The sequence below is a fragment of the Strongylocentrotus purpuratus genome, unplaced genomic scaffold, assembly GCF_000002235.5.
Source record: "Strongylocentrotus purpuratus isolate Spur 01 unplaced genomic scaffold, Spur_5.0 spur5_scaffold_8, whole genome shotgun sequence".
Lineage (NCBI taxonomy): Eukaryota > Metazoa > Echinodermata > Echinoidea > Camarodonta > Strongylocentrotidae > Strongylocentrotus > Strongylocentrotus purpuratus.
Window position 1 is genome coordinate 10894520 of NW_022145614.1, and position 17496 is coordinate 10912015.

Consider the following 17496-nt stretch of genomic DNA (forward strand, 5'->3'; position numbering starts at 1 on the left):
AAAGTTTGTAAGTTATCAACTCTGTGGCAATCAATACTTGTAAATGCCATTTGTTAAAGTTAAATTTCCTTTCTGTTTGAAGGCCTTCTTGAACTTGGACATAATTATGCTTTATTTGAAACATAAGTTATCTAAATATGTAAAATCTAATAAATACATGATTTGTTTCATACAGTGGAATCTCATTATATCAGGAACAGAAACCAATAGAATAAGGAAATAAAGTTGGAATGGCAGGAAATTATTTGATAATGGGAAAGTTATATGTTATATATTGTGTCATTTTTTTTTGATTTTTTATTTTTTATTTTTTTTTTTTTTTGGGGGGGGGGGGGGGGGGGGCGGCGGGGGATGTAGAAGGGGCTTTTGCATTCCCAAAAGTTTGTAAGTTATCAACTCTGTGGCAATCAATACTTGTAAATGCCAATTGTTAAAGTTAAATTTCCTTTCTGTTGTTTGAAGGCCTTCTTGAATTTGGACATAATTATGCTTTATTTGAAACATAAGTTATCTAAATATGTAAAATCTAATAAATACATGATTTGTTTCATACAGTGGAATCTCATTATATCAGGAACAGAAACCAATAGCAGGGAATAATTTTCCTCAAATTTTTTGATTAGCAATTTCAACCGATGGATAAATATTTCAAATGAAATTCTGTACATTTCTATGGAAGAAAACTGCTACACAAAAGATATTTTGTATAGCAGTCATGCAAAAATGCATAGCAAATTGCGATGCGATACCAGGAAAATTATTCCCTGCCAATAGAATAAGGAAATAAAGTTGGAATGGCAGGAAATTATTTGATAATGGGAAAGTTATATATTATATATTGTGTCATTTCTTAATTTAATTTTTTTTTTTTTTTGGGGGGGGGGGGGCGGGGGATGTAGAAGGGGTTTTTGCATTCCCAAAAGTTTGTAAGTTATCAACTCTGTGGCAATCAATACTTGTAAATGCCAATTGTTAAAGTTAAATTTCCTTTCTGTTGTTTAAAGGCCTTCTTGAATTTGGATATAATTATGCTTTATTTGAAACACAAGTTATCTAAATATGTAAAATCTAATAAATACATGATTTGTTTCATACAGTTGAATCTCATTATATCAGGAACAGAAACCAATAGAATAAGGAAATAAAGTTGGAATGGCAGGAAATTATTTGATAATGGGAAAGTTATATATTATATATTGTGTCATTTTTAATTTTTTTTTTTTTTTTTTTTTTTTTTTTTTTGGGGGGGGGATGGGGGCGGGCGGGATGTAGAAGGGGCTTTTGCATTCCCAAAAGTTTGTAAGTTATCAACTCTGTGGCAATCAATACTTGTAAATGCCAATTGTTAAAGTTAAATTTCCTTTCTGTTGTTTCAAAGCCTTCTTGAATTTGGACATAATTATGCTTTATTTGAAACATAAGTTATCTAAATATGTAAAATCTAATAAATACATGATTTGTTTCATACAGTGGAATCTCATTATATCAGAAACAGAAACCAATAGAATAAGGAAATAAAGTTGGAATGGCAGGAAATTATTTGATAATGGGAAAGTTAAAAAAATTGTACCCTCTTTTATCTCAGGAAATGAAATACTTCTTTATGTTTTAGGTAATCATGATATTAGAGCATGTGATTAATAGGCTATGTACTAGCTACAATTAAGGGTATGCTGTAGTGGTCATATTGAAATAGAATTCCTACAAATTTAAAGGAAACTTGTAAAGATATCTAAATCAGTAATTTCCTGAATATTGTTCTTCTTCTGTTGAAGAAGTTAGTGTAATATTTACCTGTATAATTATGTTCATTGTAAGTGTATTCAAATTGGAACGCTAAGTGGTATTTTCTGTGCTAATATATTTAATTTGTATATTGTGTCAAAAACAAAGGCTGTACAATCAATGCTGGTTACTGCGTCAAATGAACAAAGTCCAAATCCACTTATGAGTAGCTCATTCACACATTTATCCTTTACATTGGCCCTTTGTCTGTAACTGTAAACAAAATTAGTAGTTTGCTGATAATTTTGTTATTCATAAAGCACCGTCTCATAGGAAGAACAAGGTGCATGAGTCGGGTCAAGTTGTGATCACAACACCATAATCCACACGTAAAGCCATTATGTGCATGCTGGCAATCAATCGATTAAAGTCCTTCATCTAATAGATACTACATGTAAATGCATCATTGTTTTGAACCTGGATCTGCATGTTCATAAGAGTATCTGGTAATGGACATGTGCGATAGTATTCAGGAAACTATTGTCTGTTTGGAGCCCTATTATATTTCATATAAATTGGTATGAGTTAACATCCTTCTGGCCTCCAAAAGACAATATCCTTTATGTTAATCATCATAACAAATCTATATTAGGACAAGACAATGGTTAATGTCTATGGAGTGTTTGATGTCCTGATCTTGATATTTGTAACTCTTTTCCGAGACCATTTCTTCCGGTTTCTCGGCTTATTAATAAATCAACAAATACAATGCCATTATAATGAAATGACGTAATGGACACTTGTTCATTTTATTTAAATTCATTTATCCTGTTGCCATGGAAATTTACATTGAAGGAATTGCAGTTTTAAATAATGAAGAAGAATTTTAAATACAAATATGCATAGTTATGTATTTTACATCATTTCTTCATTATTAACATATGCTGTGCTTTTTGATCCAAAGACTTCCAGCTTTGAATGAATCAAGTAATGAAATAAGCAATATGTATTGTTGGTTATTTATTTTAATTTTTAACTATTATGATTGTTATATGTTTCTTACATTTATATTTAGGCGGGTAATAGCGCTTCATACTTAGTTCATTGTGTGAATCGGGTGAACGTGCAACAAAATGAATCATGTTTCAGTAAAAGGGGTCTTAAATTTTTGAATACTTCATTATAATTTAATTTCTCAAAATATTTGTGCTGCAGGCCTGTACATATTAATTGACACCGATTTGTTTGGTTTTATTAAATTTGTCACTAGTGCCTTATAAAGCATGAGGGCAAGTTCATGAAAATGATTATGTAAAATATAATATTGTCATCAAGCAGAAATAAATAAGGAAATATTCTGGATATGAATATGAAAGAAAAGTTTTGAGACACATTTGTAATTTATCCAAACTCATTTTCTTTCTCAAACACAAGGGTGCACTTGAAAATCACATCAGATATAAATGATATACATCTACAACTATTATTACTGAGAAGATGTAACCCAATTTAAAGCATACAATACTGCCATTGATATTAATACATGGTCTGTAAGATTTAAAAGGCAATCCCAATTTAATACCAGATTTCTTTAAAGAAAGCAGATTGATGATATCCAAGTTTTAATTGGATACAATGAGCCTTTTTTGTAATGTCACCAAATTTAATGCATACGTCTTTGTGAAGTGACTCGATACAAATTAATTCATTCATCCGTTACGAATAAATGTATCTCAATAATCCTGGCACATTCACATTTTTTTTGAAAAAGTGGGTAAATATAAGAGAGAGAGAGAGAGAGAGAGAGAGAGAGAGCGAAGGGAGTGAAAGGGAGTGAAAGGGAGGGGTGCGAGAGGGATAAAAACGCTATTCGGAACAGAGGGAGTTATTCCTTTTTTAAGGAAGGGGTCGGGATTGATCATTTCAATACAAACAAATAATTGTATCACCATTGTGGCATTGAACAGACCAATTTGTAGAAAGATAAATGGCACAAAAATATTCCACAGATATTTTAGACAAAGAAGTGACACTTTATGTTCATTAAAGAACAACAAATCCCAAACTTATGGAGGAGCTTCATGATATCTTCCGATTGTCCCCATGAGAAGAAAACTTAAATCTGTGTATATCATAGAACGTATCGTCGGTGGATTAATGAATAATAATTCAATATTTTTTTCTTCAAGAACACGTATTCATCATACATCTCGATGGATTTATAATTATGTACAAATTACCTTTACCTCCCTTTAAAGAACTGGCTTTTATATTTAAAACAAAAACCGTGTTCAGACAAGAGAACCAACCAGCACATCAATGCATCCCAACACAGTCCACTGCTGGGTAATTCATTATAAATAACTTATGCATGAAATTCAACGGTCCCATCGGGAAGCCTAAATTCATTGTGTGATTATTTCTAAACTTGAAATGAATGTTTTGATCTCCAGACCGAAAAACCCAGTAAATCAAGCACCACAAAAAATATTACATCAAGAAATGGGTGTAAAAGACATTGGTCTCAAGCGGCACACGAAGTTATGAAGAGTTGCTACATCAGGCCGAGGTGTATGAGTTTAAATATAACATGTTGTTATCGCATCAGAAAAGAGTTTCTATTCTCTAAAGGTAAAGACCGGTAGCGGTAAAATTGCGGTTCAAGGGTTTTGGGTGCCAAATATCCATTCAATATTGTTTACATATTGCCTTCAGAGGCTTAGATGGCAATACTTCAACCTAATTCGCAAGAAAGGAAAAGAAAAGAAAAAAAATCGCAGAAATATATGCCCAAATGTTCAATGTTTCAGTGCATTCGCGATATCCATCCAGGCCGGATCAATATGATAATTAACCAAATATATCAATAAGTAGGCGGTTTCCCGTCAAAATTTGTATCATCACGCATTAGACAAAACATATTTTTTTACATGATCGGTAATAAGAGCTCCATTTAATTTTTTGAGCGTGGGCGTTTCCAAAACTGGTCTATATCTTTAAATGAAGCCAATAATAACAAAAGACAGTTAACGCCCTTTAATACTTGTGCATCAATCATAATAAATCAATTATGGTCAAAAATCTTTTAGCGGTCACTGTTCGCAAATTTAAATTTTACTAGATCTCCTTAATAATCACGAATTCATACAAATGAAGAAGGTGATATAATTCTATGAATTAAATTTTTCAAGAATAACTTTATCTAAATTAGTCGAGAGATGAAGTCTGTTATTCCCTTGGAATAAAACCCATACTCATAAAACCTCTTATTCTCTCTCTCTCTCTCTCTCCCGTTGGATCACCCCCCCCCCCCACTTTTTCCGATCCTAGAATACATGTGGAGGCGCGATAGCTCAGTCGGTAGAGCAGTGGTCTCGTAATCCGGTGACCCGGGTTCGAAACCAAGGCGATGCGCTATAGTGCCATTTGGTAAGGCATTAATCCTCACTACCAGTACCAGGTCCCTTGGAGAGGACCTAAAGGCGTTGGCGGTCTGGTTGCTTACTTACAAGCATTTATGCTTTCTTAGCATGCAGTCAGGTAAAATAATCATCACATATATTGATAACCATCACATGTACGATGTAGGTCAAATGGTAACCTTTCTTTCATGTAAACAAACTTCGACAAGCTTTGTTTACATAATTAGAGTTCAACAAACTTTTGCAAATACTATGGCTATATGAGGTCATGATTTCCTAATTACGTCATAGCTACATAATTACGCGAACATAAATACGCGTATACGCTCAAGCAATTTGTATGTGGTTTAGTATAGTAAGAGCATAATATGCGTCATCGATGCGCTTGTTTTGCGCTTTGAAATTAAATTGAACGCGTGACGTGCGCGCGTTATAAAAAAAATAAAGTGAACGACGGCATCAAATACATTTTCCCATCACGAATTAGATCTAGATCTAGATCTAGTCTTAAAATAATCGGTATTCATAACAGGAACACAGGAAGTCTACATCTACTTAAGATATCCAAATACGAAGGGCTATGATTAGACATCTAACGCTTCTAAGTAAGATTTATTGAAGGACAAAGTTCGAGATATCTAAACCAAGCCCGGGCCTAGGGCCTCGGCTAGCTTGAGTCTTCGGGAGGGAGTGGCTGGCCGGGAAGATGAAGTCGGTGAAGGGCCTAGGCGAGATGGAGCGAGATCCAACCATGGATGCTCGCATTGTGCACACAGTGGGTGTCACCAACAAGAAAGAAATGTCAACCCTGCGTCATAAGGAAAGGTAAGCAGATCTAAATCATTTTATCTAGACTAGATAGACATAGTCTAGTCTAGTCCTACTCCTAGGCTACATCTAGAATATTTTTCAAAATTGATAATCAATTAGATCTAGGTCTATCTGGCAGTAGATTCTAGACTCTAGACAAAAATTTAGACCTAGAGAGTAGAGTCTAGCCCTAGCCTAGACTTCTGGCTCTAACAAAGTTAGGCCTAGATCTATGTTATGAATATGACTTTATGAGTGACCATAGTTCGCGCGTGACCTAACTAAGTTAGATCTAAGTCCGCTATCTCAACAAATTGGGAGGATTTCGAAAATCTGATAACACCAATAAATATTTTATCACGAATTGGGTAAAAAATAGTGCCCCCCTCCAGCTTATTAGCCGGCTAGCTGATTCGCCGTTTATTATATTTATCATATGGATGTTTTCATATCATGATATTGACGTAGGTCGCTGAAAAGTGCCAAAAAGGTCCAGGATCACATCAATCGCCAGGAGGAGAAGGAACTAATGAGACAGCTCACCAAGCTACAAGATGAGAAATGTAGACGACATCCCGACATGCCCGATTCTCGCTCTCAGTCTCGAACCAACTCTCGTCTGTACGGGAATCGGACGGACAGCAACACTAACATGGTAAATTTGTCATTCTATGCGGTTGGGAGAGGGGGGGGGGGGGGTATGTCAATGTCTATGTGACGTTGGTATGAGATCTTCTACTACACGTGGAAGATGAAATAATCTGTTGAAGATTGTTATGCAATGAATAAATATAGTGGTAACCTAGCTACCAGAATCATTCCTGATTCAGTTGCTTCTTTTCAAAATCTTTTGTTAATACACATTTAGAACCTAATTTGTTATATTGGAAGCACATTTATATCACATAACTTTGGGTCTATAATATTGGATTCACAAAAAAGGAAGAAAGAAACGTAATGAGGAAGATGTGAAAAATGAAAGGGAAATGTGAAAAAATTAGATGATCATAAAATCGATCTTTATTAGGAATATTATTCCCCGACCAAACCCATGCCAGCACTTTTTAAGATTATTTGTGTGCAATGTGCATTATATAAACTAATTTGGAATCGACCATAACTTGTCCACGATTATATGACAAATTTAATTCGCCCAAAAGTACACCGGCCTTTCCCTCCCCCTAAAAGCTTTAAAGTGTAGACAATGGGCAAAGAACACGTTTGTCCAATTATATGATAATGGAGGATGACCCTATATCGCAATACGTTCAGTGCTTGACCAAGCGACTTGGAATATATAAAAAGAAGAAAACAATGTTTTAAATTTATGAAAGGATTTCTCTCGATTCATCAGATTCTACAGGTCAACCACCCAACGGGTCATTTGCACAACGGGTCAAAAAACGGTGGAAAGTTGACGGGGGGTAAATCCATTCACAGTGCAGCTATAGGTTCTAGGTCGCAACTCACGGGTCCACCAGCATCTTCCCAGTCGGGTCTCCATAGAGGAAGATCAAGTCATCAGGCTCTGACCCACAGGCGTCAATCTATCGACATCGTGCACGATGGCGGCGTCGGCCAGGTCCCAGGATCAAGACATATGAGTAATGGCATCAGCCCGCAGACGTCGTATGAGCTGACCCAAGGACCCCCTCCAGTCCACCAGCCGGCTGGATATGGACACACCATCAAGGAACAAGTGAACAGAGAAGGACTAAACAAAAAGAGACCATCTCACAGGTTAGTTTAAACTAGCCTTCCAAGTGTGTCTCATTTGATTTTAAACTTAATTTTGTTATTACAAATTGTCTCCCTTGGGGCTTTGTCAAGTAACCAGGGCTCGAAATTAGCGGTTGCCCGGGTGCCATTGACCACCTAAAACGCCACCGGGCAACCTAAAAGTCCCGTCTTGGCTGCCCGGCTGGCAACCAACAAAATAAATGTCAAAAAAGGAAATGATCTCAAATAGCCCCGGCCCCCGTAACGATTACGAGCGGCCGCTCTCTACTAGCTTTGTATTCATTGTGTGCATTTCTTGGTCGGCACGCACACGCGCGCTGAATCTCCGTCTAAAATTGTATACACAAATTCGGTCATAAAAAACTTGATTCACCTGGCTTACCATGTCGCACGCACGTGTACGCGAAAAGACGTACATTTTCGCGGTTGCGAGACGGAGCGCAGGGATCGAGTTTTTTGCGGTCGATTTTGTTTCGATAGATCATATTAGCTGAACCTAGACCATTTGCTAAAAAAGATCGCTAAACTGCAATCAATTTCCATCATGATTGCCGCTATTGTATATAGTTTTCGTGAATAGAGGTATGAAATCAAAGCTTATTTTGTGATTATTCTCGCCATGATATTCATTTTTCAAATAAGTTTTCACAAGAAAATCGGAGAAAATGATCGTGACTGACAGTTCAGTTGCACAGTGCAGTGTCACTGCAGCTGCTGTGTGAGCTGAGCTGAGCTGAGCTAGAGTCGAAGAGACTTGACAACACTTTGAAATTGCTATCTGTTTGCATCATTATTGCCGTGATTTCAAAGTAGGTTCGTGAATCGAGGTATGAAACCTGAGCTTAGAACTAGTAAAAGTGTTACTTATGTCTTAGTTTTTAAACGACTGTCTGATTTTCTTGTGAAAATTTTACTTTGAAAAAAATGATTATCGAAATTCAGTAGAAGATCTGAACATGGTCATGGCCAGAATAATCACAATCTATTATGTTACAGTCAAATGCATTAAAACTTAGGTTTTTAACTAGATAAATGCTTTCTTTTTGAATGGGTAATTATGACGCAGGAAGCCCGAATTAAACCTTAGCATACAAAAAAAAATCTCAACAAACTATTCTTTTATGAATTAATGAAAAAGTAGCCCCAGAAAAAAGAGCCCTCGAAATGAAAAAAAAGCTCTCGGAAGTTGAAAAAGTAGCCCCCCAAAAATGTCCCCCAAAACCTGAAATGGAGCCCCTGAAATGAAAAACTTAATTTTTTCCCTGACTGTTGTACCGGGCACTGAGTTAATTATGATTTTTTTATAGACCCTCTAGTTTAAATATTTTAATTCAAGATTTCAAGTAGCGCCCCTTACAACAAAAAAAAGTGCCATGGTAACCATGATTTTGTTGTCCAAATTACCATCCACCATGGTTACCATAGTATCAAACGATAAATATAGGGTCATCAAACAATGTATTTTATTGTTTGGTACCATGATTACCATGGTTACCATGGAGGATGGTAATTTCGATGGCGCGACAATTGCGACAGACCCGATGGCAGATTTATGCATTACACAAACCCCTTTAAACATATTCACTGTGACCACCTAAACTGCCATTTGGCAACCTAAAAAACTGTATAGGATGCCCGGCTGGCAACCAAGAAAAAAAGTTAAGTGAGAGCCCTGGTAACGATTTTATTTGACTTTGAAAAAATAATATTGGTATGCATTAAAATATACGCACCCGAGTATCCCCATAAAATGGGAACACGAATGATCATGTCTCAGCGAAATAAGACGGAAGCAAGTAAGAAAAAGCGTGTACGAAAGAGGTTTGACGTAACATTACGTCATCAAGAAACCAAAGTACAAGGGAGAAGGAAAGTATAGGAGAGAGGATGTGAATAAACTCGTCAGTAAAGGAGGAAGAAAACGAATAAGACAGGAAAGGGGAGAAGGAAGAAAGTCAAGATATAATATTCAATGCATCTGGATTCCTTTCTTGCAGCTACATGGATCCCAAGAGTGGCCCTATGCATCACCGAGCCAGCATTTTAATGGAAGATCGGATGAAAGGGTCTCAAATGATGCTTGCCAGACCCGGCGACATGACGGGTAGTCGATTCTCCCTGAACACCTCAATGCACAGTCAGCACCAAGGTCCCAAGGCGTCCAGTCACCTGCTAGCAGGCGGCGGACCTCGCTCCAGAGAATCGGGCCACATGATCGCAGGACCGCCAACGTCCTCTCACGGCATGGCCATCCCCAGTCGATTCCTCTCGAGCAGACTCTTCAGTGGGCAAGCACTCCTGGAGGAGGGCCAAGAACAACATCGGAAAAAGGGCAAGAAGCACCGCTCACCTCCCCGGACATCAAGTGACCATTCAAGTTCCGAGTCGGCAGAATCAGAAACAGTCCTTAAGCTTGAGTGTCATGAAGGCTTGGACGAAGGTGATGATTCATCCAGCCACACAAGTAGTGATCATAAAGTCCATTTCAAGGAAGAGAAAAAGAAAGAGGAGGATAAAGCAGGAGAGGGCGCTGTCGCTACGACAAGGAAAGAGGGCAGGGTGGGTAAAAGCGACCATGTTGTTGCAGCACGCCGAGCATCTGTCAGTCAAGCTCAAGAGGACAGGAAGAAATCCGACCGTAAGTACATTTAAATGACTATTTACACTGTCAAGGCTTGTTCAGAGATGGCGCGGTAAATCGCCGTACCAAAAAAAAAAAAAAACCTATCCCCCCCCCAAAAAAAAAACACAAAAACATTCCCCCCCTTCTTTTTCCACGACCCCAATAAAGCACTTCTAACTTTTAATTCTGAATTTTTGTCATGTGATATCGCATAATCATTATTCAATGACGCATATGTTTTCATAATTTTCTTTTCGTTGGCTTTTTAAAAAGGAAAACCATCACATTCGAAAGAGCAATCAACGCAGAAACAAACTTCTCCAAAAGGAAAGAAGAATATAAGTAAGAGTGCCCATGTTGTTAAATTAAGCAGCGAGTCCAGGCATGACAAAACGACGGACCACCATGATTCAAGACGAGAACATGTTAAGAAAGCAAAATCTAAAGGTAAGTGTTTTGGCTGATCATTTAAGGTTCGTCACCACTTTTCTCATCACTGATATCATCACAATTCACAAGACTATATGGAGTGCTAAGTGTCAAACTTTTACTTCACTGTTGCACATAAAGTTGGAATAAACTTTTCTTACTCCTTTCCATAACATGGTTGTGCCAAAATAATTTATTATTGATAGAAAAAGTTAATAGCTTCCCAGAACTCTTTGATACATTTCCATTGGCCAAAAAAGTTCTAAGAAGATGTAAATCTTATCCATCAAAACGAATCCTATTGGCACTTATTTACTGAGAAGATGCATGTCATACATGTAGGCCTATATTTAAACAAAAATGAAATTTCAACGACGCAATGATTGACATAATAATATATGCTCCGACAACAATTGCTCAAATGTCATGACGGTCAGTTTTTAATGCTTGTCTAAAACTGTCCTGAAACACAATCGCAACTCTGATTTAGCCCTCAACTCTATTTCAATGATAAAATAAGACCAAGCGCAAAGTGATGCCGAAGCCATTGTCGTTCATGTATACATCATCTTGATATCTAATACCCAGTGCGAGACATACATGTATAATCTTTTCCAGTATGAAAGTTGTGATTAAACTCAAACAATCGAACGCATCTTGACTTTCACTCAATCATTTTTTCATTTATTAGGGTTTTGTTTGAATTGAATTGAATTGAATTTATTTCTAAATTTGCATTAAAAAAAACAGAAACACAATAATATACAAAAGTAATAGTTTAATTTTTAGAGCATATATTAATCCCAAACTGTTCGGGCAAGAGTAAATTGACCCAAGGCCTCTTGCATTGAAAAATCTGCATGTAAATTCCCCCTTCCCCTAAATCAAATGCAAGTCCAAGATTCATGATCCTTGTTGGTTGAAAGTTTATCTGCGTTCGATTTTAGAAGTTTTGCTGAATATTGAACATTTATGCAAAAGACCACTGGTGTGGTTGTCAATGGTTACCCTTCCCATATATTTAGTAGCATTGTAAGAGCACCTGTTGCCCCTTTCTCCCTCCTCGACTGATAGATGCTTCACACAGTCATATCCACATCCCGATGGAGGTACTGAATGATCTTCGCTCAGCCCTCTATACAAACACCAAGGGCGAGGGTGGCAGTGGTAACATCGAGGAGCTCATCGCCGGCAACGTCGGCAGCACCATGGCATACGACCCTTCGAGCAACTCTATTCAAGCCCGTCGATTCCGTGCTCAAGTTCGCGCGATGCAGCACGTCAACCCTCACGCGGCAGCTCAGAGGCACCAGCACGCCGCCGATACATCGATGAACTTTGACCCACTGCAAGTCCTGCAATGCCGCTACTTGCGACTTTCGCAGTCCAACATCGATTCGTTGACGGAGATGTGTCGCGATTTGGGCGTGGAAGTCGGCGTCCACCCTCACATGAACATAGAAGACGTTGGGAAATTCATTTTCGACAAGGAGAAACAGAAGTCGAGGACCTCAAGCTCGAGTAGTAGTAGTGTGGAGCAAGTTCTTGTATGATAACTGTGCATCAATTCCACCTATTAATTTCATTATTTGTTTCATGTTTTGACATTTGCTACTTCAGTATTGTGTTTTTATTAGTCAATAATTGTATAACGTGCACTGGGTCACAAAATGACAATCACCATAGATTGAAGGCGTATCTACAATATAGACTCGGAGTCTGTCACACTAGCCGGCACCGTTAAAATGTCTTCAAAAACTATCAATCTGCTTGGAAATGAATTTTCATCAACCTTCAACAAAATACATTGACTACTTATACTATAAGTGGTCTTATAACCAATTATCATAACATGCCCATTTTGGTTTTGTTTCGAGTGACGAATTCCTCACGGCTTGGAAATGATGTTATTATTCTAATAAAGACAAAATAAATTTGACTCAAAGGGAGTTCATCTTTTCCTACTGGTAGAATAAAATATAGATTGAGAGTACTTCGGCTGCATTTAAGAATACAAAGTTATCGTTGAAAAAATAAGTTTTTTTTTAATGTTTAAGCAAAATGTGATAATTTAAAACATTTGAATATCTTTAAAATACCAATAACCGGGCAACCGCTGAACAACGTGGAGCCCGATTTTGCATTTTCAAAACTAATATCTGATGCAATTAGATGACAAAATTATACTCTTGACCAAAATAAAGCGTTCAATTTTTACTTGATCACAAAATTTAGAGAATAGAAAATTTAATTTCAAGTAAGAGGCGTCATCTCCCTATCCCATCCCCAGCGAAATAGTGGTCTTAAAGAATCATATTATGTGTGACATGAATGTTAATCGACTTCGTTGTTACGATATCCTTAATATCTACAACAAAATCAGGTGAAAAAGGTATACATATTTTGTAACATACATGTAGCCACTCACTTGGAACACTGTATGACTACTTTTTGTTGTCTCCCATTGAAAACAAGACTTTTGTAATCAAAGTTAACACTCGCATACATTCATAATGATTACAGTTTCTCTTTAGATAAACATCACTTTCTACATTTTAGTAAAAAAGATATAAGTGAAGTAAAATAAATTAAAAGCAGACAAAATAGAACAAATTTAATACCTGTTCATTCTCTGACTTTTGATTGCACGCTGGATAGTAACAGGTTTTAGATTACCAGTTTACTCATCTATTCGAACCTTTTAAGCACATTTGTGGAACAAAAGTTACCCTGAACGACCCGGTAGCTGGCGAGAGGCTTATTTCGCGTACCAGAATTAATGTTGCAAGGTGTACTCAGTCCAAATAGAGATGCTTTCATAGTTTCATGAAAAGCGAGTGTTTTTAATAGACCTGATTACTTATGTATTTCAGTTTATGCATGTGTATCTACATGTATGTAAATATATCTGATTCACCTGCTAAATACATATTGGCATCTCTATAGATAAAATCCACTTTGCCTACATTCACTGTGCTATATGTATGTCTGACAAGCCTCTGACAAGCTTTTGGGGAGGTCAAGATAAACCTTTCAACAAGAAGTATGCATAACATCAGCAAACAAGCCTATTGGACTGCATATGACTGTTATAAAATGTTAGTGGCGTATATCTTATCCTTGGGGGGGGGGGGGGGGGGGGGGGGGGGGGGGGGTTGACCACAATCAGGCGCCAATATTTTCTCAAGTGAACACACACACACACGACTAATGAAATGGAGATGCATTTTGAAGAATAAAAGGACAAATTTTTAGGACATTTCAAACTCGAGTAAAGTATTTTAATAACATTTTAAAGAAAAATGTCACTTGTTAAAAGTCACGCATATCAATTTTATCAAAATGTTCAACAGCTGATTAATTTGAACATTACATTCAATTGAACCGTGGCGTATATTTGTACACGCCACCCCTCCCCTTCCTCAAATGTGGGGGATGTATGCCTGCCCCCATCGAAGAAGATTGATTGACTATGTTTGCCACGACCACTATGCAAATATAGGGGACTGCTCGGCATGGCACGGTAATCTGAAAGTTTCCAATAAAACCATGACTGCCTCATATTCTCTCAAAGTGCGTTGACATTTCGATATATTTCTGAGGAATATTATATGCTGTCCCGTTTAATGTTATAAAGCTAACAAATTTGAAAAACATTCACGAGCTAGAAGTGTAGAATCATATGCACAAAATTTACATTATGACACTGGCATAAAATAATAGATATGATCTGAAAGCCTTCATTTATATTGTAAATTCCTCTATTTCTTTTTTTGATTTTTATTATTTAGTTATTGATTAATTCAATCATTTATTTGTTTAATATTTCCACTCCTTCCCTATTTGAGAGATCATAAGTTTAGTACTTTGAAGGCATGACATGGTTTCCAATACAGCGTTCCTGTGAAATATGAATGTTGAAAAAAATAACCCCCTCCACTTTCTCAAAATGCTGGATCTATTAAACTAAATATGGTATATACATAATCATATGATGTTTCTTGGCCTTCAGTAATTTTCACCTGAGGTGGACCTTAGCTACTTTACACTTCAGAGTCCATCTTACAACTCTTTGCTTGACTCTCCCCGCTGAAAGATAATATTCATCACGAGTTCTTTTCCTTATGAACAAATCTCATCTACCTTATATATAATGAAAGACAGCTAGATAGAATAAATAAGTTGATAATCTAACAGAATGTTAATCCCAACTGTTTGACATCCATGCTTGCCAAATTTCTATCATTTCCCCTATTGTAAGGTCATAAAAGACATAAAGGAAATTCAAATTTGCCAATGTTTCATCAGTCTTAATGATCCCTATACCTTCACTTCGCACTGTCCATACGCCGTGGAAGTTGACAATGTTCTGGGGAACTATACTCAATTGTTTGGCGCAAATTCCAATAAAGACGTCCTCCCAGGGGAAAATCTGCAATGTTTTGGTGTGATGGTAGATTCTCTTTGCAACGTCCATGGACATGATGTATATTTTCCCTTCTGGATACGGAGGGTAGGTGGCTTCTGGGTAGAGTTCTTCAGGTGTGTACCATTTATCTTGTGGATTACGAAATGGAATGGACCCGACCTGCACGATGCCACCGAGGTAGTTGACCGACGGCACAAAGACATCGAGAAAGCCTGTCAGGTTCCCTATGTTGACAACGACATCGTCGTCGAGTTTCATGAAGAACTTTGCCCGAGGGCATAACTGGGTGGCCCACTTGAGGGCGCCAATGGTCTTGACCGTCAGGTTAAGGTAAGTATCCTGGAAAGCTTCTTGAATGATGTCTTTGTAGAGGAAAGCCTCGTGCTTGATCTTGTTCCGGATAGACCCATCGGACGTTACGCCCACTATGAACATGACCTTGATGGCAATCTTATTCTCGATGGCGTGTCGAATCCATGTCATCCTTATCACGTTTCTTCGGTCGACGTTCCTCGGGTCCGAAGTGACGATGGCAATCACAGATAATTTCTCATAAAGCTTCCCACCTTTGTCGGCGCATTTGAGGCGATTATTTAACAAATATTTATAATCATGCTTGGCTGAAAAGGGTGTCCATGAATGTTGGATGAGGATCCCAATGTTCTTGGAGTGGCCCTTCTCATCTTTCGAGTTGGCTTCTGCACCTTTATGAGACAAGGATAGGTGCTCCCTTTTATCACTAGTAAGTCGTAATATTGCTCCAGGGCGTCTATCGTTTAAGGTCTTGACGCCAAGCCCCAGCCACAAAGTGCCGATAATTCCAAACAGGAGGGTCACGCAGCAAATCAATTTTGTGATCTTCATTACCCTCGCCATTGTACCTGACTGTCCTTTCACCTCGTATAACATCAACTCAGAATGCCGCAGATAATTACGACGTAGTTGTGAACGCTCAACATTCGGTACAATTTGCAAGCTAGGAAAATAAAGATAACAACATAGGAAATCAATATTTGCTTTTAAGCCAACTTTAATGCACGGATTATATAATTCCAGGATGTCCTTATATACCGCCCAAACGTGTAATACTATGATCTGCACAGAGCCAAAAATAAGAAAAAACAAACTAACATAGCAGATGGAAACAAAAACGAATTTCATTCTACAGTATTATGGTTTAACTATTAACTAGTAACGGTTATATACGTCAAATATCAAAATTTCATAGAAAAAAATATTGTGGTACGCACCTTTTGTTGTGAGAGATGGGCTAATCGAACACGTTTACTTTTGATTGTAGAATTCAACTAAATGTAGGAGCCGTCAGTATTTTCAAGAGTCAAGTTCCGAATATTTAAAACCCTAAAAACGCACGAAATTTGAATACTCGACCTATAGCATAGGCTCTGCTGTTTATACATGTACTCAGAGAGTGAAGTAAACACTTTTCACCTTTTTGACATTTAGTTTGTCTGATTTTCAATGGAAACGAGGAAAGCTGATGTTAATTAGAACTGTTGATCATTCGAATAACAGACAGGGAAAGAAGTAACTAAGAAGAATAAGTATTTTGAGATCACGAGATCTTGGATTTTAAATTCATTCAATACATAATTTCGTAAATAAAAGTTTACTCCAGCAAAGTTTACACAAAATTTACACACGAAATTACGTCAATCAAAACAGAAGATTTCTTGGTAATCAAACTTAAAACATCAGCCAAAGGAGGGAAAAGGCAAAAATAAATTACTACAAGAAATACTCCACGTTTCTCCGTGTCATGTACATGTATGTAATTCATTACTAAGAAAAAGAAAGAAAATCTATGATCACGACAATTATTCATGTATCTAGTCCTGGGCCACATGCATGGATAAATCTGTGCAATAAACAATTGTACGTTCAAAAGCGTTGTGTTACGGGGCCACGGATATCCAACACTTTTGTTGAGTTTATTATAGTTAGTAACGTTATTTGTCTTTACCTATGACCTTTATGACTATGTAAAGTCCTTGATACTATTTATTCTCTGCCTTCATCGATGTCTCGTGCGTGTAGTCTCGTGTACTGGTTGATCAGTATGGCGTATCCGCACCATCGCATCAAGAGGGGCAAAGCATCTGACTTCACAGTCATCCATTACTACTGGTTCAGCAAGAAAACCACCACTCGATTTTGAGCTGCTCTATGAAGGTCATTTGGACCTTCTATAATTGTTGATTTCATAATCAGTAAGTTGAAATCGATTTAATTTGTACGTTGAGATTCTTTAAGCCCCCCCCCCCCCATTCGCCACCCCTCCCATCGTGATTTTCACA

At 37.4% G+C, this 17496-nt stretch overlaps 2 protein-coding genes across 2 annotated transcripts; one reads left to right on the forward strand and one right to left on the reverse strand.

Moving 5' to 3' along the window:
• Positions 1–5607: 5607 nt before the first annotated feature.
• On the forward strand, positions 5608–13851 carry LOC763913. Its single transcript, XM_001200047.4, has 6 exons — positions 5608–5972; positions 6426–6612; positions 7312–7697; positions 9695–10335; positions 10594–10767; positions 11824–13851. Exons 1-6 carry the CDS (start codon positions 5854–5856, stop codon positions 12300–12302), a joined length of 1986 nt encoding a protein of 661 aa, XP_001200047.3. The 5' UTR covers positions 5608–5853; the 3' UTR covers positions 12303–13851.
• Positions 13852–14413: 562 nt separating this feature from the next.
• Positions 14414–16579, reverse strand: LOC105442496 (beta-1,3-galactosyltransferase 5-like). Its single transcript, XM_011674659.2, has 2 exons — positions 16429–16579; positions 14414–16154 (listed from the first exon to the last, which is right to left on the reverse strand). Exon 2 carries the CDS (start codon positions 16085–16087, stop codon positions 14951–14953), a length of 1137 nt encoding a protein of 378 aa, XP_011672961.1. The 5' UTR covers positions 16088–16154; positions 16429–16579; the 3' UTR covers positions 14414–14950.
• Between the last annotated feature and the right edge of the window lie 917 nt (positions 16580–17496).